This window comes from Ranitomeya variabilis, chromosome 3 (assembly GCF_051348905.1).
Source record: "Ranitomeya variabilis isolate aRanVar5 chromosome 3, aRanVar5.hap1, whole genome shotgun sequence".
Taxonomy (NCBI): domain Eukaryota; kingdom Metazoa; phylum Chordata; class Amphibia; order Anura; family Dendrobatidae; genus Ranitomeya; species Ranitomeya variabilis.
In genome coordinates, this window is record NC_135234.1 from 544,371,516 (window position 1) to 544,395,371 (window position 23,856).

At 40.4% G+C, this 23,856-nt stretch overlaps 1 protein-coding gene across 21 annotated transcripts in view; it reads left to right on the forward strand.

Annotated features, from left to right (window-relative positions):
* DOCK9 (dedicator of cytokinesis 9) overlaps positions 1 to 23,856 on the forward strand; it is a 310,144-nt gene that overhangs the window by 284,173 nt on the left and 2,115 nt on the right. For 13 of the 21 annotated variants that reach the window (XM_077297092.1, XM_077297094.1, XM_077297101.1 and 10 more), the window contains 7 exons: positions 5,811 to 5,924; positions 7,074 to 7,109; positions 8,118 to 8,264; positions 11,467 to 11,677; positions 15,287 to 15,477; positions 16,052 to 16,152; positions 17,200 to 17,338. In XM_077297092.1, coding sequence (XP_077153207.1) covers positions 5,811 to 5,924; positions 7,074 to 7,109; positions 8,118 to 8,264; positions 11,467 to 11,677; positions 15,287 to 15,477; positions 16,052 to 16,152; positions 17,200 to 17,338 — 939 coding nt within the window. Of the gene's footprint in view, positions 1 to 5,810; positions 5,925 to 7,073; positions 7,110 to 8,117; positions 8,265 to 11,466; positions 11,678 to 15,286; positions 15,478 to 16,051; positions 16,153 to 17,199; positions 17,339 to 20,204; positions 20,213 to 23,856 lie in introns of all 21 variants that reach the window. The other 8 variants (XM_077297097.1, XM_077297104.1, XM_077297091.1 and 5 more) reach the window with 2 other exon arrangements.

A 23,856-nucleotide genomic window follows, 5' to 3' on the forward strand; every position in this document is an offset into this window, starting at 1 on the left:
GCCGGCAACAAGTGGAAGTGAAGCAGAGCTAAATAGGAGCCTCCCTGGTGAATAACGAGGCACCTGATCCAGCCAGACCCGCAGGATAATAAACCAAACCACCAGGGGGAGCCAAAAAACCAAAGTCACACAATACCATCTGTGACCACAAGAGGGAGCCTGAAAACGGAGTTCACAACAGAGCACATGGAGGGCTGTGTGGCCCTCCAAAGAAATGCCACCCCACACCAATACTGACCCACTGCCAAACCGGTCATGCTGAAGGATGTTACAGGCAGCAGATCGCTCTCCATGATGTCTCCAGACTCTGTCACGTCTGTCACATGTGCTCAGTGTGAACCTGCTTCCATCTGTGAAGAGCACAGGGCGCCAGTGGCGAAATTGCCAATCCTGGTGCTTCCATTTGTGAAGAGCACAGGGCGCCAGTGGCGAATTTGCCAATCCTGCTGTTCTGTGGCAAATGCCAATCGTCCTGCATGGTGTTGGGCTGTGAGCACAATCCCCATCTGTGGACGTCGCGCACTCAGACCATCCTCACGGAGTCGGTTTCTAACCGTTTGTGCAGACACATGCACATTTGTGGCCTGCTGGAGGTCATTTTGCAGGGTTCTGGAAGTGCTCCTCCTGTTCACTGTTGTTGCACAAAGCCTGAGATAGCGGTCCTGCTGCTGGGTTGTTGCCCTCCTACGGCCCCATTCACATCTACTGGTGTACTGGCCTGTCTCCTGGTAGTGCCTCCAGCCTCTGGACACTACGCTGACAGACACAGCAAACCTTCTTGCCACAGCTCGCATTGATGAGCCATCCTGGATGAGCTGCACTACCTGAGCCACTTGTGTGGGTTGTAGAGTTCATCTCAAGCTACCACGAGTGTGAAAGCACAACAACATTCTAAAGTGACCAAAACATCAGCCAGGAAGCATTGGTACTGAGATGTGGTCTGTGGTCCCCAACTGCAGAACCACTCCTTTATTGTGTGTGTCTTGATAATTGCCAATAATTTCCATCTGTTCTCTATTCCATTTGCACAACAGCTTGTGAAATTGATTGTCAAACAGTGTTGTTTCCTAAGTGGACAGTTTGATTTCACAGCAGTTTGATTTACTTGGAGTTATATTCCGTTGTTTCAGTGTTCCTTTTATTTTTTTGAGCAGTGCATAAAGAGAACGGGTCACTATGGCTGATGTCTCTAAATTATAGTGCGTGATGTCCTGATAGAGCGGTACTAGTGTGTATATATGCTTCTACTACACAGAAAAGGACCTATCACTGCATTTTTCAAACTTAAACTAAGTATCCCCTGCAGTTGCTGCTATTCCATTGATACTGGGACCGTTGTTTTTTTTTTTCAATGTTCCCTTCCGTTCCAAAGTTACCCCTAGTAGTAGTGCAAATTTTCCTTTTATCCAACTGGGCGTATAACTCAGATCTAGTGAAGAGTGTAAGTGCTCATTATTCGAGTTTGCCAAAGGTGTTCTGGAATGTACCGCGGGTGCTCGAGTGACATGTTCGCGTCCTTGCCCCGCATGTTTCGTGGATGTTAGACAGCCACAAAACAAGCGAGGATTGCGGTCCGGTCTGATGGGCGTTGCTGGTCTTGGTCCGACACCTCTCATCTTCTTGCAATGCCGCCCTCCTGCTTGCTTCGTGTGGATGACACATCTTGGCACCGCGCTCCAGCGCAGGCGTACTTCTCTGCCATGTTGAGGGCAGAGCAAAGTACTGCAGTGTGCAGGTGCCGGGAAAGGTCAAAGAACACCGGTGCATGCGCACTGCAGTACTTTGCTCTGCCCTCCACAGGGCAGAGAAGTACGCCTGCGCCGGAGCGCAGTGCCGAGGAGACTGTGTGGATGACGAAGGGCGTCATCCACATGAAGCAAGCAGGAGGGCGGCATTGCAAGAAGATGGGAGGTGCTGAACCAAGAACAGCAAAGGCCATCAGACCGGACCGCCCCACAGGTGAATATAATAAAAGTTATTTTTCTTCTCTTACAGGTCGGGTTGGGGCTTATATACAGCATTATAAAATGCGGTATATCAGCCCTGAAAAAGTGATGGCCACATCTCTTATCGGCCAAACCTGGTGACAGGTTCACTGTATATATACACCATGTTCCAAATTATTATGCAAATGACATTTTTCTCGGATTTTCCTAAATGGTTGGTGCAAATGACAGTCAGTCTAATAAAAGTCATCACCTGTTAGAGTATACATCGAATTTTATTGAAGAAACCTCCCAATGATAACAGTATAATCTCCAAAATGAATAAAAACTCAAAATGCACTGTTCCAAATTATTAGGCACAGTAGAAATTCTAAACATTTGATATTTTTAAAGAACTGAAAATGCTCATTTGTGGAATTTGCAACATTAGGAGGTCACATTCACTGAACAAAAAAGCTAATTAACTCCAAAACATCCTAACAGGCCAAGTTACATGTTAACATAGAAACCCTTCTTTGATATCACCTTCACAATTCTTGCATCCATTGAACTTGTGAGTTTTTGGAGAATTTCTGCTTGTATTTCTCTGCATGAAGTCAGAATAGCCTCCCAGAGCTGTTGTTTTGATGTGAACTGCCTCCCACCCTCAAAGATCTTTTGCTTGATGATACTCCAAAGGTTCTCTATAGGGTTGAGGTCAGGGGAAGATGGTGGCCACACCATGAGTTTATCTCCTTTTATGCCCATAGCAGCCAATGACTCAGAGGTTTTCTTTGCAGCATGAGATGGTGCATTGTCATGCATGAAGAAGATTTTGCTCCTGAAGGCACGTTTCTGCTTTTTATACCATGGAAGAAAGTTGTCAGTCAGTAACTCTATATACTTTGCAGAGGTCATTTTCACACCTTCAGGAAGCCTTAAAGGTCCCTACCAGCTGTTTCCCTATGATTCTGGCCCAAAACATGACTCCTCCACCTCCTTGCTGACGTCGCAGCCTTGTTGGGACATGGTGGCCATCCATCAACCATCCACTACTCCATCCATCTGGACCATCCATGGTTGCTCGACACTCATCAGTAAACAAGACTGTTTGAAAATTAGTCTTCAAGTATGTCTGGGCCCACTGCAACCGTTTCTGCTTGTGAACACTGTTTAGGGGTGGCCGAATAGTAGGTTTATGCACCACAGCAAGCCTTTGAAAGATCCTACACCTTGAGGATCGAGGGACTCCAGAGGCACAAGCAGGTTCAAATAACTGTTTGCTGCTTTGTAATGGTATTTTGGCAGATGCTCTCTTAATCCAATGAATTTGTCTGGCAGAAACCTTCCTCATTATGCCTTTATCTGCATGAACTCTGTCTGTGCTCTGTTTCAGTCACAAATCTCTTCACAGTATGATGATCACTGTTAAGTTTTCGTGAAATATCTAATATTTTCATACCTTGTCCAATTGTCCAAGGCATTGCACTATTTAATGCTTTTCGGTAGCAGAGAGAAACTTTTTATTTCCCATATTGCTTGAAACATGTGGCCTGCTTAATAATGTGGAACATCATTTTTAAGTAGTTTTCCTTTTATTAGAATCACCTGGAAAACTAATTATCACATGTGTTTAAGATTGATTTCAGTGATCCATTGAGCCCTGAGACACAGTACCATCCATGAGTTTATTTGAAAAACAAAATAAATAAATCTTTGACTCTTAAATCCAATTTGCATAATAATTTGGAACACAGTGTATATAATATATATATATATATATATATATATATATATATATATATATATATATATATATATAATTTTGTTTGTTTTTGGTCATAGATATTTTATAATTTTCTTTTTTTAAGATTAATTATCATTTACTGGTTGCTCAATGGCACATCATATTGCAGTTTTAAATGTATGTTTAGTATTTATCATCATGCATATCCCGCGTTATGTATGGTATGTTATGCTGTTTACCGATCAGATTAATTATATTTACCTGAAAAACTGAACTGACTGCTACACTGCTACTAAGTACTGATACATGTACAATGTACATAATTGTGTAATGTAATGCATATTTTACTGTAATAGAATGCTTACTGCCATTCTATGTTTTTTGAATTATAAATAGTATATCCAGTTAAAGATATGATGACAAACTGAGTGGTTATTGTGTGTACAATATTGTGGAAAATGAGAAACATGGAATAATTCACATGCCTTGAGCAAGTGGTAAATCTAAATTTAATGTCAACATATTTTACATGGTGAATCCTTATGCCAAAAGGAACAAATTTGAGGGGTAAGGCTATGTGCACACGTTCAGGAAAGTGTGCAGAACTTTCCTGCGCATATCCGGACTTTTTTCGCAGGAAATCTGCATACGTGTTTTTTGTTTTTTTTTTTGCGCCTTTTTTTTTTTTTTTTTCTGATTTTTCGCGTTTTTTTCTGGAGCCTCCCAATGCAATAATATAGCTGCAAAAACGCAAAAAATCCGCAAAATTAATGAACATGCTGCATTTTTTACCGCGTGTGCACAAAAATTGCAGATTGCATTCTATTAATAGGAAGCTTAATGGATGCATTTTTTTCGCTGTTTTATAGCGAAAAATCCAGAACGTGTGTACACAGCCTAAGGCTTACCAATTTGCAAGGTTAATTTTTCCTTGGCACCCTAATGTGTGTGTGTGTGTATATATATATATATATATATATATATATATATATCAATATCACCATTACACACTGATCGGGAAACCACTGGGTAAATCTGACAGGGAGAAGGACTTGGGGATCCTAGTTAATGATAAACTTACCTGGAGCAGCCAGGCAGCAGCTGCCAAGGCAAACAGGATCATGGGGTGCATTAAAAGAGGTCTGGATACACATGATGAGAGCATTATACTGCCTCTGTACAAATCCCTAGTTAGACCGCACATGGAGTACTGTGTCCAGTTTTGGGCACCGGTGCTCAGGAAGGATATAATGGAACTAGAGAGAGTACAAAGGAGGGCAACAAAATTAATAAAGGGGATGGGAGAACTACAATACCCAGATAGATTAGCGAAATTAGGATTATTTAGTCTAGAAAAAAGACGACTGAGGGGCGATCTAATAACCATGTATAAGTATATAAGGGGACAATACAAATATCTCGCTGAGGATCTGTTTATACCAAGGATGGTGACGGGCACAAGGGGGCATTCTTTGCGTCTGGAGGAGAGAAGGTTTTTCCACCAACATAGAAGAGGATTCTTTACTGTTAGGGCAGTGAGAATCTGGAATTGCTTGCCTGAAGAGGTGGTGATGGCAAACTCAGTCGAGGGGTTCAAGAGAGGCCTGGATGTCTTCCTGGAGCAGAACAATATTGTAACATACAATTATTAGGTTCTGTAGAAGGACGTAGATCTGGGGATTTATTATGATGGAATATAGGCTGAACTGGATGGACAAATGTATTTTTTCGGCCCTACTATCTACGATACTATGTTACTATATATATATATATATATATATATATAATGTGTGTGTGTTATTTTACCTTTGCATTTCTAAAAGTTGAGGGGATATCGCGAAAATACTTTCTGCCTTCAGAGTAGAAATTCTTGGCTGACCCAATGTCTTAAAAAATGCCAGGTTATGTTAAGGTGTTATCAACATAATGGCTAAAGTTATTACTTAATACCATGCTGAGTACCTTGCACGTGTATGTAATGAAGGGTCTGAATTGTTTGGATATTAAATGGAAGCAAATACGATATTCAGGAGGGCAGTCCATTGCCACGGCTAATAGAAACTCTGCTTTATTGTTGTAGTTGTATGGCTTTTACTACAGAACAAATTTATTGTATTTTATTTTTCCGGATTTTATAGAGACTTGCTCATTTGTATGACACACTGCATCGCGCTTACAGCAAGGTTACGGAGGTGATGCACACGGGCAAGAGGCTTCTAGGAACCTACTTCAGAGTGGCCTTCTTTGGACAAGTAAGATTACCTGTAGTTACATACTTTGTCATGATCGTTGCCATTAAGAAAACCTCCACCCCTAATCCTTCTCGTTTTCTAAAACATCTGGTGCATTTTCTGAGAAAAAATAATTGTAGGATGTGAAACTGTGCAGACTGTACAACTATTACCGTACTTACTTCTAGTTAAGGGAATGCTTTTCTAGTCCCAAAAAGAAGTAAGATACTTTTTAATCACCTTTACTTACTTGATCCATTGATTCTCTCATCACTGCTTCGGTCCTCTACTGCACCATGTGACCACATTTATGAAGAGACGGCTCACACTCAGTCTTCTGGGTGGACCAGAAGTCCTTTTCTGAATGTAAGTGTATGACACTCAGAACAAGATTCTTAAAGATTTACATTAAGAGAATAGCTAACAGTCAACTGTGTGAGCGGGAAGAAAGAGCTGTGGTCACGCAATGGGCAAGTATTGTATTGCACACACTATACATATTACCAATGGCTAACTAGGTGTGAAATTAAAAAAATCACTGAGGTGGTTCTTTAAGTCCTACCATGATCTATTGTATTCTTGAAGATGCTGGGACCCTTGCAAGTTGTTTTCCTTCTTAACTACCCTTCAGTGCTACCGACTGGGCTGAGACTTGGGCGAGGAAAAAACATGGAGTGGAGTTCTTCTTACTGATAATAAAATAAACACGAATGTATCTAGCATTGCACTAGTAAACGTTTGCTTCTTTTGTGTTTCCTTTACATTATATTTGTCTTTCCCAAGGCAGCGGTAAGTTATAGCAAGCTTGGTTGACAACTTTCTCGTAGGTCTAATCTGCGCTTCTGTGTGGTTTGCTAGAGTAAGGTTGGCAACATTTGCATTTCGTGCCACGGTCAGGCTGCAACTTTTACACTTGTCATCCGCACAACTGGAATTCACACGTTTTGTATCTGTTATTAATGCATGTCCTGTAGAAATATATGGCTGTTGTCTGCCAGTTGTTTGATGTTAACACCGAAAGTCCGTAGACCGCTCACGGCTTCATTACATGGAAGCTTCTCATCCAGGCTGTTTGTGAAACTGTTTTTCTGGAAACCTGTGTGCAGCCCGCGGGAACAAGCAATACAATGTTCATTTTATTCTGTTTATCCCTTTCTTACAATTCTATAGCAATACCAGTTTACAGACAGTGAGACAGATATGGAGGTAAAGTCAATGTTGCGTCTGCCACCTAAGCAACACAGTGGCAATATCCTATATTAAAGGTTTTGGCTTGTTGTGGTTTGTTTTATGATTAGCTCAGCATTTCATTCTCTTTCACCACATTGTTCAGTTTGCCTCCTACCATTATGGGGACTGTCATTTTTTTTTCTGGGTCCGGTTAATCCTTTACTCTAGTTTTAGATGGCTTCTATTGAATGACTCGTCGTGACCACAATGACTAGTGAATGGAAGACTGAACGATTGAGAGTAGTAAAAGCATAAATGTAATATTCACAGATCTGAACCAAAGATCTTACCATTTAAAGACAGATAATTGTCATCATATAAGATTATTTGATATTACTACAAGTGAAATATGATTTCCATTAATTCTTTTGAGGAGTAAAACAGAATATTTGGGTACTCCCTAGTTGAGGCCCATTTGCCAGATGTTTTTTTTTTGTCCCTGGTAGTTTAGCTGCTTACACTGGCCACTCATGCCATTTTAGAAGCAATGGAAATCATCTGTTATATGTTGACTCGTGGTGTGCCGGACTAGCCAATGCAAACAAGCAGGTCTGCAGTCTAAAGCATGAGGATGGAACAGTTCAACATACTGAGCCTCCAAATTTTCATTGATTTTGTTTTTCTTTTCTTAAAAATGTGAAATGAAAGGTGATGCTAAAATCCTCTGCTAACCTTTCACCCAAGTTTGCTAATGGCGGCAGTGTATGTACAGGTTGCGCTTTGTAAATAATAGAGGTGCAAGGGATTAACTCTAGGATCGGTGGATAAACTATGACCATCACTGTCTCTCACCTTCCTATTTCAGTTATGTAATACTTTATTTTCCCCAATTTATGTCACTCCATTACCATGTGATTCTCATCACATGATGACTGCATTTCACTCTTTTTAATGTGTGAAACTATTTTTTTTTTACATTTCCACCTGTACTGTAAATGTGGTAACTTTATTAAACTGCTTTTATAACACAAATATGTGTCGCAGGGATTCTTTGAAGAAGAGGATGGGAAGGAATACATCTACAAAGAACCTAAACTTACTCCACTGTCAGAAATCTCCCAACGACTGCTAAAGTTGTATTCCGACAAATTTGGTCCTGAAAATGTGAAAATGATACAGGATTCTGGGAAGGTAAGGCTTGAGGGGGTCTCCTTTAATATTATTGACCTGTTCATGATGGGGATGAGGTTTTCTTCAGACTCCAGCTAAAAAAAAATTGGATTCGAAACAAAGCTTAGATGCATGGTACTATCCAACTACTGATGCCTTCTCATTCTACGTTATATAACGTTACATTGTAGAAATTTTATAGACCTCCTAAAACATTAATATGTATATTTGGCTCCATCCATAATCATTGATTTGTTATGATGCATTTTAAAGATGTCACTGTGTTATTGCATCACTTTCTTATCATCCTGATTGCCTATGTGGTTGGGTAGGCAAGGTGTTAAGGGCAATCACAATTACTTACCTCTGCATGAATTGCATTCCTAAGGAAAAATCTATTCTTATTATATGGACAGACATAAACTACAAGTTAAATTGGCTGCTGAGCTAGGTTAGAAAAAAACTAGCAGCACAGAAGTGTAATGCACATAGCCCATATACAGAGGTATGTAAAAGTTTAGGCACAGCTGGTCAAAATTACTGTTTTGGTGAACAGGTAAGCAAGGTGAAAATGAAATGATCTCTAAAGGGGCTAAAGTTAGAGATCACACATTTCCTTTGTATTTTAGGCAAACAAAGTATATTGTCATTGAAAAAAAAATATTTAAATTATAAAAAGGAAAATGGGCCGATGCAGAAGTTTAAGCACCCTTGGAGCTTTGCATGCTCAGATAACTTTGACTAAGACCTTAATTAGCCTGTTAGGGTTATAGCTTGTTCACTTTCATCGTTAGGGGAGGCCAAGTGATACAAATTTCCCAGCTTTTTAAAAACCCAGCCTCCTTTAACCTTGTGCCAAAAAAAACAGCAGCCATGGGTTCTTCTAATCAGCTGATTGGCACCCTGAAAATGAAAAGCGAGGAGGCCCAATAAGCAGAAGAAGACTGTAAGAAGATAGCAAAGCGTTTTAAAGTTGCCTTTTCCTCAGTTCGAAATGTAATTAAGAAATGGCAATCAACCGGAACATTAGAGGTCAAGATAAGGTGTGGAAAACCAAACTAAATTTCTATGAGAGCTGCTCGTAGGATTGCTAGAGAGGTAAATCGGAACCCCTGCAAAAGACTTTCAGAAAGATTTAGCAGACTGTAGTTGTTCTACTATTCAGAGACACCTGAACAAATATAGCCTGCATGGAAGAGTCATCAGAAGAAAACCGCTTCAGACGTATGCAAAAGAACATCTAAACAAGCCAGATGCAATTTGGAATCAAGTCTTCTGGACCGATGAGTTTAAAATAGAACTATTTGGCCACAATGATCAAAGGTATGTGTGGAGAAAAAAGGCACAGAATTTCAGGAACAGAACATCTTACAAACCATCAAGCATGGGGTGGATCAAACATGCTTTGGGGTTGTGTTGCACCCAATGATATGGGGAATATTTCACAAGTAGAGGGAAGAATGGATTCAGTGAAATTTCAATAAATTATTTATGTAAACATAACACCATCTTTAAAACAGCTGAAGTTAGAAAGAGGATGGCTTCTACAAATGAATAATGATCCTAAACACATGTCAAAATCTACAATAGACTACCTCAAAAGGTGCAAGCTGAAGGTTTTACAATGGCCTTCACAGTTCCCTGATATGAACATCATTGTAAATCTGTGGCTAGAAATCAAAATAGCAGTGCATGCACAGCGACCCAGGAATCTCACAGAACTGGAAGAATTTTCCAAAGAAGAATGGATGAAAATCCCTCAAACAAGAATTGAAACACTCTTGTCTGGCTACAGAAAGCGTTTACAAGCTGTGATACTTTCAAAAGGGGGTGCTAATAGGTGCTAACCATGCAGGGTGCATTTGCTTCAGCACATTTGCCTTTTTAAAATGTAAAATAATGTAAAATATGAAAAAGCTTTTTTTTTGCCTAAAATACAAAGGAAATGTGTCAACTTTAACTTTAGTCCTTTCATAGATCATTTAATCTTCAACTTGCTTTACTGTTCACAATAACAGTAATTTTGACCAAGGGTGCACAAACTTTTACGTGCCACTGTAGCGTGTTTAGAAAATACAGTATATAGTAGTCTACTTGTTGGTGAGCAGCAGTTGAGGTGCAGTCCTTAGGTTGTGGTCACACTGAGCTTTTTTGGGTGTTCATATATTCATACAAGAAGGTTTTTGTAGCGTTGTTTTTTTTCTTCCTAAAGAGGTTTCAAAAAATGTTTAGTGGAAAAAAGAAGTGGCATATCAAGCTGACATTTTGTTTCAAACTTATTGCTTCAATTAAAAAAAAAAAAAAAAAAAAGCTTAACAACATCTTTAAAAAATTCTGGAAAAATGAACTTATCCTGAATCAAAAAAAAAAAAAAACTTTTGTCAAGAGAAACTCAGTTTTGCCATCTCCATAAACATGTGAGGTTACTTGTAAGTAAGTTTGTGTGATTGGGATCATTGATATTTATCAAACACTCAGTTGAGAATGTTTCTCTCAGACAACATAGATGAGTAATATTACTGGTAATTGAAGGGGTTGTCCACTACTCGGACAACCCCTTCTCAATCACTGTTTCCCCAGGTAAAATAATAGCACCTATACCCACCTCTGGTACCGCACCATTCCAGTGGTGTTGGCACTGGCTCTCCCAGGGCTAATGTGACATTATTATGTCACTTGATCCCTGTGGCCAATCAGTGTTGGCTTCACTTTCCTCTCCTTCGGACAAATCAGACATCCGGAAGAAATGACAGTGTCTGCTCTGCTCTCACTTCCTCCAGATGTCAATTACCTCCATAGGAGCGGAGAGTGAAGCCCGTTCTGATTGACCGCAGGGATCGCATGACATTGTCTTAGGTGCGTCAGTGTTATTTTATTGGGGGGAAACACAGGGATTCAGAAGGGGATGTGCGAGTAGTGGACAACCACTTTAATATCAGATAAATGGGAGTATGATTTTGGTGTGCCATCATAACTGGCTCAGCTCTGTACATTGTGTTATGCCTGGAATGGTCCAGCAGCTGTCGCCCATTACTAGAAAGAGAGTGATACAATACCATTTATGCCTGCTACATTGATGGTGGTGATGGAAGTTGGGACCCTACTGATAAGATTTTAATGACCTCTCCTAGGCAGGTGTTAGGTCATTAATATTGAAATATGGGAAACCCCTTTTTAAAAAGTTGTGTTTATCATACTTCTTCTTTTTTTTTTTAACAAAAAGGTAAATCCAAAAGATCTGGATTCCAAATATGCCTATATCCAGGTTACACATGTTACACCTTATTTTGAAGACAAAGAGCTGCAAGAAAGGAAAACTGAGTTTGAAAAGACTCACAACATCCGTCGTTTTGTGTTTGAGATGCCATTTACCCTTTCTGGAAAGAGACAAGGAGGAGTGGAAGAGCAGTGGAAGCGGCGCACGATCCTTACCGGTAAGTGTTGCATATGGTGTGGAATCTGTACTTCCAGTCCTGGACTATGATAAAGCCATAGCTCCCAGCTGATCTGTGAAGGGGCAGAATTATTTCCTGATGTAGAAGATCATTTTCTGCATAAAAGTGGAATTTCCCTGTGATCCACCACGATGGTCTGTGACTTCTATGATGGAACATATTCATATAATTCAAAGATACCGTGAAATCACTGAATATATTTCAGGAATAAAACAATATTCTTATTATATTATTCTTGGCAGATTCTATTCTGTACAGAAGTTTGTCAGCTTCTTCCACTTTACAAAACTTTGCTTTACTAGTTCCCCTTCTGTGATCCATTTTCATGACCAACAATATTTGATCGGTATGTATCCTAATTCTCTGTATCCCCACCAATCAGCAATTTAGAAAGGGGCCATTTCCCTCTCTTCCTGACTAGACACATTTTCAGTTTAAGGTTTTACCGTGCATACACTTTTAATGGTGTTTAATTTTGTTTTTCTTTGGATATTTACTGTAAATAATTACCACATTCATGATTTCTGTATCTCCCCCCCCCCCCCCCCCCTTTTATTTCCCTTTTTTCAGTTTTTTACATCTTTTTATCTACTATATAATTGTCTAAGGGTCACTTCCGTCTTTCTGTCTGTCTGTCCGTCTGTCTGTCTGTCACTGATATTCATTGGTCGCGGCCTCTGTCATGGAAATCCAAGTCGCTGATTGGTCGCGGCAAAACGGCCACGACCAATCAGCGACGGGCACAGTCCGGTGGCAAATGGCCGCTCCTTTCTCCCCGCAGTCAGTGCCCGCTCCATAATCCCCTCCAGTCAGCGCTCACACAGCGTTAATTTCAGCGGTAATGGACCGCGTTATGCCGTGGGTAACGCACTCCGTTACCGCTGCTATTAACTCTGTGTGACCAACTTTTAACTATTGATGCTGCCTATGCAGCATCAATAGTTAAAAGATCTAATGTTAAAAATAATGAAAAAAATTAAAAATCGTTATATACTCACCGTCCGTTGGCCCCTCGGATCCAGAACCGGCCTTTCCTGCTCCTCGCGAAGCTCCTGTGACCGCTCCATGCATTGCGGTCTCGCGAGATGACCGCTACGTCATCATCTCGCAAGACCTCAATGCACTCTTGGGTCTGGAGCGCGCGAGGAGCGTCGGTAACCGCTTCGCTTGGATCCGGGGCCAACGGAAGGTGAGTATATAACTATTTTTTATTTTAATTCTTTTTTTTAACAGGGATATGATGCCCACATTGCTATACTGCATGGGCTGTGCTATATAATACGTGGGCTGTGCAATATAATACGTGGGCTGTGCTATATAATACGTGGGCTGTGCTATATACTACGTGGGCTGTGCAATATAATACGTGGGCTGTGCTATATACTACGTGGGCTGTGCAATATAATACGTGGGCTGTGCTATATACTACATGAACTGTGCAATATAATACGTGGACTGTGCAGTATAATACGTGGGCTGTGCAATATAATACGTAGGCTGTGCAATATAATACGTGGGCTGTGCAATATAATACGTGGGCTGTGCAATATAATACGTGGGCTGTGCTATATACTACGTGGGCTGTGCTATATACTACGTGGGCTGTGCTATATACTATGTGGGCTGTGCAATATACTACGTGGGCTGTGCAATATACTACGTGGGCTGTGCAATATACTGTGTGGTCTGTGCAATATACTGCGTGGGCTGTGCTATATACTACGTGGGCTGCGCAATATACTACGTGGGCTGCGCAATATACTACGTGGGCTGTGCAATATACTACGTGGGCTGTGCAATATACTACGTGGGCTGTGCAATATACTACGTGGGCTGTGCAATATACTACGTGGGCTGTGCAATATACTACGTGGGCTGTGCTATGTACTACGTGGGCTGTGCAATTTACTGCATGGGCTGTGCTATATATTACGTGGGCTGTGCAATATACTACATGGCCTGTGTTATACACTACGTGGCCTGTGTTATACACTACGTGGGCTGTGTAATACACTACGTGGGCTGTGTAATACACTACGTGGGCTGTGTAATACACTACGTGGCCTGTGTTATACACTACGTGGGCTGTGTTATACACTACGTGGGCTGTTATATACTGCATGCGTGGGCTGTTATATACTACGTGAGCTGTGTTATATGCTAAGTGGGCTGTTATAAACTACGTGGCTGTGTTATATGCTATGTGGGCTGTTATAAACTCTATGGGCTGTGCTATATACTACGTGGCTGTGCCATATACTCCGTGGGCTGTGTTATATACTACGTGGCTGTGCTATATACTCCGTGGGCTGTGCTATATACTCCGTGGGCTGTGCTATATACTCCGTGGGCTGTGCTATATACTCCGTGGGCTGTGCTATATACTCCGTGGGCTGTGCTATATACTAAGTGGGCTGTGCTTTATACTCCGTGGGCTGTGCTATATACTCCATGGGCTGTGCTATATACTCCGTGGGCTGTGCTATATACTCCGTGGGCTGTGCTATATACTAAGTGGGCTGTGCTATATACTGCGTGGCTGTGCTATATTCTACGTGGCTGTGTTATATACTACGTGGCTGTGCAATATACTACGTGGCTGTGCAATTTACTACGTGGGCTGTTATATACTACGTGGCTGTTATATACTACGTGGCCGGCCGCAAACAATCAGCGACAGGCGCAATCCTGTGTATTCAATGTATTATTCTAAAATCTTCATAAATAAACTACATACATATTCTAGAATACCCGATGCGTTAGAATTGGGCTACCATCTAGTTGTTTAGAATTTTTTTATGATCACAGAAGGTCACTAAGCAAAAAACATTTTAAATTGCATGCCCCTTTCCGTATAAATTATTTTAATGTCTTGGACATATTGTCTTTTCAACGGGGCAGGGCTAGAAACAGTAATTTGGACTATTGGTGTTTCTATTCTTTTATTTATTTGTGGTTTTGTTTTAGTTATTTTTATCTTTCTGCTACTCTTTATTCCATTTATTTCATACATTGTGCCCCCATGAGGTCTTAAAAGACCTTCGGGGGGGGGAGGCATTAAAACATATTAATACATTCACTTATTGTGGGTTTCCCCTGTAAATGGTGCTGCTATATTAACCCTAGTTACAGGGGAAATTCAGGCTTTCCAGAGCTGAATGGGTCTCCATGACATGATCACTGGGTCTGAAGGAGGAAGCACTGTCACTGCTTCCCAGTCTGTGTACACAGTTCTTGTTCAACATTGTGTGTACAGAAGGCATACATGATAATAAAGCATCTCTGTCTTCTCTGTGGGAAAAACTGCTGTGTCTGATAGCTGACTCTCCGCCACAGTAGTCAGCAGCTGTACTGACTTGTTCAAGCTTCTTACTGTGCATTGACACTTAAGAATGTCAGTGCAGAGAAAAGTGTGGACCGCCTTGGTATAAAGTCCATGGGTTGTCCAGAACTGATTAAAGGGTCCGCAGCTCTCCAGCTTGTGTCATGTCTCTCTTATTGTATAACAGGAACTGTACAGAACAGGCTATCAGTTTTTAAAGAACCTAAAAACGCTTTTATATAATTCTGTTTCTTTTCTCTTTGCAGCTTTACATTGCTTCCCTTATGTCAAAAAACGGATCCCAGTAATGTATCAACAGCACACAGATCTCAACCCCATAGAAGTTGCCATTGATGAGATGAGCAAGAAAGTTGCTGAACTCCGCCAGCTCTGCTCATCTACAGAAGTGGACATGATCAAGTTACAGTTAAAACTACAGGGTAGTGTTAGTGTACAGGTGAGTTGTGGAATGCCGCCTTGTAATATATTTAAGGTGGAAAAATAAAAGCCATAGTACTAATAGTACTACATATAATACGTGTAATCCTATTTTTTTAATTTTTTGGCTAAATAACATTGACAGTCTGTTGAAAATATATATTCATGCACATTCCATTTGGTAATATATGCTTTTATTTTTTGTTTTAAATTAATATATCAGCTGTATGACCTAAGTTTTCTGCCCAAGATAGAGCTAATATTTGCTACTTTAGGTGATCTACCTTAACCAGTCTGTAAACTTGACATGTTCCAACATCTATGGCATGTTAGATTTAACAAATATGAAAAAAACATATATACTGACTATCTGCCAACCATAGGTTCCTATTTTCTTTAAAAAAAAAAACTTTAATGTACATTGTTGTGGATGGTGCAAGACTGATCCAATTGTTATTGTATCAAATGGCATAAGTTCACAAAATATTAAGGGTGGACACATCAGTAGGACATTAGATTGTAGATGGTGTTGTCAGTAACTTCATTATTAATATGTATTGTTGATTCTGGCACTTTTCCATGTATCTATATAGGTCAATGCTGGTCCATTAGCATATGCAAGAGCCTTTTTAGATGATACAAACACAAAGAAATATGCAGACAACAAGATTAAACAGCTAAAAGAAGTTTTCAGGTAAAATATATCAGGTATCAATACTGTAATGTAACTCACTGCATCATACATGTAATAACGTTCTGGAACAGTGGATGATTAGTTCGGCTATGACTGGAGGAGAGCATGATTTTCCCTTTTTGCGATCACAATAATGAAGTCAAGATTTACATTGTTGCCCACTAAGTTTAATGTTCCGCATACATAGTACAGCCGGCCATTATCAGTGGGTCCAGCCGACTAATGCATATGGGGGCCTCTCAGCTCTCTCCCCAACAGGCGATGCCTGGAAAAATAAACACATGAACTCACATCCGAGCCAAGCGTTCATGTGTATAAGGGAGTCAAGAGACAGCTGAATAGCGGTCTAAGGTATATGAGCCCATTAAAGGGTTTTCTGGGAATAGAAAAACTAAATAACTGAAGAAAATGTCATTCTAAATACATTTCCAAATATATTGTCTGGTTTTCATTAATGATGGACACCATGTTATTATAGCCAATGCAGTCGGCTATGAAACTTATCTGTCCTCCGCATTAATTCGGATTCTCTGTTTCTAGAATGGAACAGAGAAACAGAATTGCAGGACACGTGTGAACAGAGCCTTTGCTTCTATTCCTCTGTCATCTTTTAAACCTCTTAAAGAGAATTTTACAGATGATGCGTACTAGCCAAACCTGTTGGCATCATGTGTCCGCCACTGACAGTGATCACAGCCATGTATGATTGACTCTAAATCACTGTAGCGTTTCATATATAAACCTACTTTTAAAGCTGCCGGTGACTGAGCCGCGCTGTGCTCTAGTGGTACAGGGGAGTCCCCGGCGTTTTCTCCCTGCCCACTGACAGTGACTGACAAGCCTTTTCCTATCCGCGCATTTCAAAGTCAAACATACTATACATGGCTGATAAAGGCTGCCCACGGTTTGGGCAGTATGCATCACCTACCAAATTCCCTTTAAACTTGTTTGTATCACTTTATTGAATCAAGGGGTTCTGAGCTCAAATTGAGTCCAGGCATCATGTTCTGTTTGGGTTTTCAGTCAATGCTTTATATTTTTTCATAGGCAATTTGTTGAAGCATGCGGCCAGGCCTTGTGTGTGAATGAAAGACTTATCAAAGAAAATCAGTTTGAATATCAGGAAGAAATGAAAGCTAACTACAGGGAGATGGTCAAAGAACTTTCTGAAATAATGCATGAGCAGGTATGTATATATTACCCTGAGTTCTCACCATGCCCTCATGTATGCCTTGTGCTTTGATTTATGCCGCATCCATATTTACAATGTAGGAACAATTTTCTAAATCCCTTACTTTATCATGCCTGGGCAGTTGAAATGAATGTTTAGAAGAGTAAACAAGGGTGATACAACAGAACAAACCTTGTGTTTTAGCTGGTATCACAGTTATGCCTCGTTCAGTCTATTAGATTCAGTAAACTGGGCAGAATAGGAGGAGCTCCCCAATGCAGAGCGAGTGTCAGGCAGCGCGATTCCAGCCGCTGCTCTGTATTTTCATAGCGGTGACTGAACCGGCGCCGCCGTCATGACTGAAACCGGAACACTGGCGGGGAGAATAAAGTTTGTTTTTCCCCTACAGGATTTGGGTAAGTGTGGGCGCCGGGCAGGTTAGTAATGCAATTTACCCCATATCTGCGGATTAATAGGGATTTTTCTGGTGACAGGTTTCCTTTAAAGAGTAACAGTCGGTTTAATGTTTTTTCATAAATCAGTAGTAGACATGAAAAAAAATTGGCCAGCTTCTCCTATCCACTGCAATGTTAATTACAAAGCGCACAAGGATTGTACCCTGATCCAAGCTTTCCCAACATAATCAGGTCTTAAATTGGGTTAAAATTAGCCGTAGACTTAACACGTAGCTTCAATCTTCCTTTAGGAGCCTCCCCTATACATAACTGTGTAAGTGCAAGTTTCTAATCTCAAATTAAATTGAGTGGTCTGTCCGGATGATTAGCATCATTCTCTTGCAGACTGCACTCTCTGATTCAATAAACTGGGCAGAAAAGGAGACTTAATCCGTCAATTTAAAAAATAATAATTCATAAATCAATAGTACTCATGAAAATAAGAAACTTTACAATATATCTTTTTAGAGAAGTCTGCCTTCTCCTGTACTGATCGCTCAATCTCAAAATTCTCAATTCATGGGTAATTATCTGAGAGTGAGGACAGATATTCCCATTACTGAGTTAGGAGAGGACAACGTTTTGTGGAGAACTGTACTTGTCGTTTTGTGAGAACTTGCAGCAGAATGTCCCTGTCTGCATCTGGCTCCTCATTCCTCTCCTCTCCATATAATGTTATGAGCACCAACTGTCTTTCATCTCAGCGGGAAATTCTGTCTTTACTAAATACAGATTTTACCCATGAATTTAGAGTGAAAGATCCATCCAGGAAGAGAAAGAATCAAATTTGCAAGGTTTATCATTTTCATGTGTACGATTGATTTATTAAAGAAAAATTGAAATGACTGTTACTTTTTACATTTTGAAAATTATCACAGCCTTATACTTCCTCCTTGCTGATTAACATATTATAAATAATATCTTACCCGAACAGGGAAATAAAAGCTGTGTGTCTATATAAGGAATGCTAGTTAGTAATGTCCTGTTATTGCAGCAGCCTTAGCACCTATTCAAGCAGAGAGGTTCTTACATAATCTGACATAGAGCTGTGCAGCCCTGCCTCTCTCCTCCAGCTCCGTTCGGACTCCTTGTCGGTCATCCTGTTGTGGTCTGGCAGAGGTCAGACCCGCATCTAGGGCTGCCATTGTTCTCTAGTTTCAGTCTGCCAGTGTGAAAGGCCAGGCTAAGCTAGGGCGCCCCTGGAAGGGCACAGCTTTCTCCCTATTGGGGTAGAAACCTCCTGGGTCTGGCGTCTGTTCATCTGTTGCATAGAGCTGCTACTTAGTCTTCTGTCCACATTGTAGTGGAGCTCATATCTTTGTATTTATGGATACAAGCCTTAGCAGAAGGGTACTACAAGAGGCAGTTGGCGGTATTAGTTTTACCAGCCCAGCTTTAGGATCTCTCATATTTCATGTGTCCCCCAATGAAGCGACCAAGAAATAAAGATTTTTGCTACTCACTGTGAAATCTCTTTCTCGTAGCCTTCATTGGGAAGCACTCACCCTCCCTTGTTTAGGGGTTCTTGGAATTGCTCTTCCTACTGTTATTGCACCAACTGGGTGTCTGGTGATTATTTTATAAGATGTATTCTTAGTGTCAACAAATTAACCAATGGTTCCTGTGTCTTTCAATGAGTGCTATGAGAAAGAGATTTTTCGGTGAGTACCAAAAATCTTTCTCTTTTTCATGGCCATATAGACATGCATTGCCAATTTGATCTGTGACTCGGATCAAAAATCTGACATGTCTCCATGTTTTGGTGCTGACCACTGAGTCTGCAAAAATACACGTATATGTGAACAGCCCCATAGATTATAATAACTACACGTTCTGCCAGTGAATAATATGAATACACCTCATACTTGAAAAACTGACATCTGGATGAGTCCTAATAAGTCCTTCAAGCTACATTAAATAATTTTGTTGTTTCCATGAAAAAAGAGAGATAAATGTCTACCAGGCTAATCACACAATTTATTTCTTTGGATGAACGGGATTAGATGCTTTAAATCCAGCCTGTCCGTACTTGATTTCCCCATCAGACAAAAGTCATGCTGCTCCTGTAGACATGAAATTTGCTGCAACTCTTGAGTTTGTCGATGGGTGACCTAATCTTTGAAAGAAATAAAAATGATGAGATGTCATAGACCAGATACTTGGCAACTTCTGTGAGCACCATTCAGCTTTATCCTCCTCTTTCTCACCACACAATCTATATGGGATTGTCCTTTAGATAACCTTTTCCTGTGACTGAAAATAAAGTAAAATTGCAGCATATTAGGTGTTTGGAAAGTTTATCATATTCATGTGATGATGTCAATCACTGATTATTTATCCATTAATTAGCAGAGAATGCCTGATTACGTGGTTGATATATTGAGTAACTGGCTGTTTTCTTCTTCCTTTTGTGCGCACATGAGCAGATGGGATGGTAATATAAGCTGGTTTCATTTTAATCTATGCATGTTTGCTGCTCTCATACACAAGTACAAGCACAAATACATCAGACCATTGTGTGTGATACTGCTATCAAGGACCAAAAATTGTTGTTTTCTTCTGAGCGTGTTCACTACACAACCTATACAGCCTAAACATGGTGGTTAGATGTGCTATTACAAGAAAGTCTGACAGCTGGTTCTGTGTGACCACCCTTCTCTATGTATTCAGTCATGGCCGAAAGTGGTGGAACCTTGGAAATTGTTCCATAAAATGAAATATTTCTCCCAGAAAATTATTGCAATTACACATTTTGTTGTTCACTTTTTTTTTTTCTTTGTGTGTATGGGAACAACAGAGAAAAAATGGCAAATTGGACACAAAAACCCCAAAACCGGCAGGACAAAACTTTATATTTGGTTGTACGCCCTTTGGAATATATAACTGCAGTCAGTCACTTCCTATAACAATCAACAAGTGTCTTACTCTTTTCTAAACTGGAATTTTGGACCACTTTTCTTTTAGAAAATGCTCCAGGGCTTTCATATTTGAATGATGCCTTCTCCCAACAGCAATTTTAAGATCTCTCCAATGTTCAATGGGATTTAGATCTGGACTCATTGCCTGCAACTTCATAACTCTCCAGCGCTTTGTTTCCATCCATTTCTGGGTGCTTCTTGAATTCTTGAAGTATGTTTGGGGGCATTGTCCTGCTGGAAGACCCATGACCTAGGACTCAAACCCAGTGCCAGAGGTAGCAAACTTCCCCAAAACATATTTAACCCCTTAAGCCCCGAGGGTGGTTTGCACGTTAATTTTTACAATTCTGACCACTGTCCCTTTATGAGGTTATAAAACGCTTTAACGGGTCTTCGCGATTCTGACATTGTTTTCTCGTGACATATTGTACTTCATGATAGTGGTAAAATTTATTTGATATTACCTGCGTTTATTTGTGAAAAAAACGGAAATTTGGCAAACATTTTGAAAATTTCGCAATTTTCCAACTTTGAATTTTTATGCAATTAAATCACAGAGATATGTCATACAAAATACTTAATAAGTAACATTTCCCACATGTCTGCTTTACATCAGCACAATTTTGGAACCAAAATTTTTTTTTGTTAGGGAGTTATAAGGGTTAAAAGTTGACCATAAATTTCGCATTTTTACAACACCATTTCTTTTAGGGACCACATCTCATTTGAAGTCATTTTGAGGGGTCTATATGATAGAAAATAACCAAGTGTGACACCATTCTAAAAACTGCACCCCTCAAGGTGCGCAAAACCACATTCAAGAAGTTTATTAACCCTTCAGGTGTTTCACAGGAATTTTTGGAATGTTTAAATAAAAATGAACATTTAACTTTTTTTTCACAAAAAATTTACTTCAGCTCCAATTTGTTTTATTTTACCAAGGGTAACAGGAGAAATTGGACCCCAAAAGTTGTTGTACAATTTGTGCTGAGTACGCCAATACCCCTTATGTGGGGGTAAACCACTGTTTGGGCGCATGGCAGAGCTCGGAAGCGAAGGAGCGCCATTTGACTTTTCAATGCAAAATTGACAGGAATTGAGATGGGACGCCATGTTGCGTTTGGAGAGCCCCTGATGTGCCTAAACATTGAAACCCCCCACAAGTGACAGCATTTTGAAAAGTAGACCCCCTAAGGAACTCATCTAGATGTGTTGTGAGAGCTTTGAACCCCCAAGTGTTTCACTACAGTTTATAACGCAGAGGCGTGAAAATAAAAATTATTTTTATCTCTGTGTCAGCAGTAAGGTCCTCCTACCATAGTTTCATTTAACTCGTGTCACCGGATAGCTCGTGCTGCCACTGATGCACCCTGAGCCTGCATGACAGCTTGAATTTCTTTGGAATTTGATGAGGGCTGCTTATCCAACATCCAGACTATCCTGCGTTGTAACCTCACATCAATTTTACTCTGCCGTCCACATCCAGGGAAAATAGCTACTGTGCCATAGCTTGTAAAGTTCTTGATTATGTTGTGCACAGTGGACAATGGAGCATCAAGATCTCTGGAGTTGGACTTGTAACCTTGAGATTGTTGATGTTTTTCAGCAATTTTGGTTCTCAAGTCCTCAGACAGTTCTCTTCTCCTCTTTCTGTTCTCCATGCTTAGTGTGGCACGCACAGACACACAATGCAAAGATTGCGTAGCTTTTCCTTTTTTATCTGGTTTCAGGTGTGATTTTCATATTGCCTAACCTGTTACTTGCCACAAGTTTTGACAGGCCCATTTTGGGATTTTGTGTGAAATTATTTCCAATTTGCCTTTTTTTTCCTCAGTTTTTTTGTATTTTTTTTTTTTTACACCCAAAATAAGTAAACATGTATATAACAAAACATGTGTAATTTCAAGAATTTTATCAGAGACATACTTCATTTTCTGGAACAATTTTAGATGTGCACCCTTCCTGCAGCCATTATCTTTAAACCTCTACCTTAGAACTGAAATGCGACTATACACTTCTCATATATAGTTAGTTACCCTACCTGGTGGCCTCCGTTTGCTTCCACTGCCACCTCCTTTTCAGATCGGTGTTCCTTTCCTCCTACTTAAAAGATGGCCGCCACATGGCATTGGGAGTGCAATAGTAAATATATACCATGCCTCATCTGCCTTTCCTATCTCACAGCACAGGATTCATAGTCACTATGCTTGCCATGCCATTTTGGCAGCCATCTTGGAAGCAGTAGGAGCAGAATGTCAGTCTGAGTAGATGAAGAAAATGGAGGACACCAAGTAAAGTAACAATACATGTGAAATGTACTGTCACTTTTTAGTCCCAGGTTGGAAGGCCGCTTTAAGAATGAGTTTAAGTGTGAGTATCTTAGCAATTGGTGGGCAGGTGAGTCATACATGCTTTAATGTTGAGAAATTAATGTTAATTAAACTTTTAAGGTTTTGTTGAAAAGTTCTGCAATTTTCAGATATTTCCAGAATTTATCAAAACTGTCTAACAGAACATCCATGCTGTACTTAACAACTGTCACTACTCTGTTATCCGGTGTCCTGAGAATAGGGACTCCTTTCCTGTCCCTAAGGGGCATCCTAGCTCTTTGTTGCTCGGATTACTTCTGTTGGTGAGGATGCTGGGGCTGCGTACCTTGCCTTAGCTCCTGAATCCGCCCTCCGTCTGTACCCTTCCCCCACCCAGGGAAGAGGGGAGTAGTAATGAACCGTAATACACCAGCCAGACTAACAAGGAAATAGAAACAGGGATAACGGAAAGTAACAATCTCACAAATATACTCACACAGAGGTAAACACCAGGGAGAGGAGGATGGGGTAAAACCAAAGTAGGAGAAGGAGGGGAATTGGCACACAACCAAAACCTAGCAATAGTCTTTGATAAATCCACCAAATAAGAACCACAAACCACCATCTCTTAACCATGCAGCATAATCTATCTCTGGCAAGGAGTGCTAGCCAGGGCCCAGATTATATGGGAGTGGCTAACAGTGAACATCTGAGAGCTTTAATGCAGAAAAGCTTCCAAGAGCTCTCATCTGAGCAGATAAACCCCTGCACTGTTTAATATGAAGGTGAAGTGCGTCTGAACAGTGCAGGAGTATGAGAAATCAGATGCTGCGGTCTTCTGGCTCCTGTCT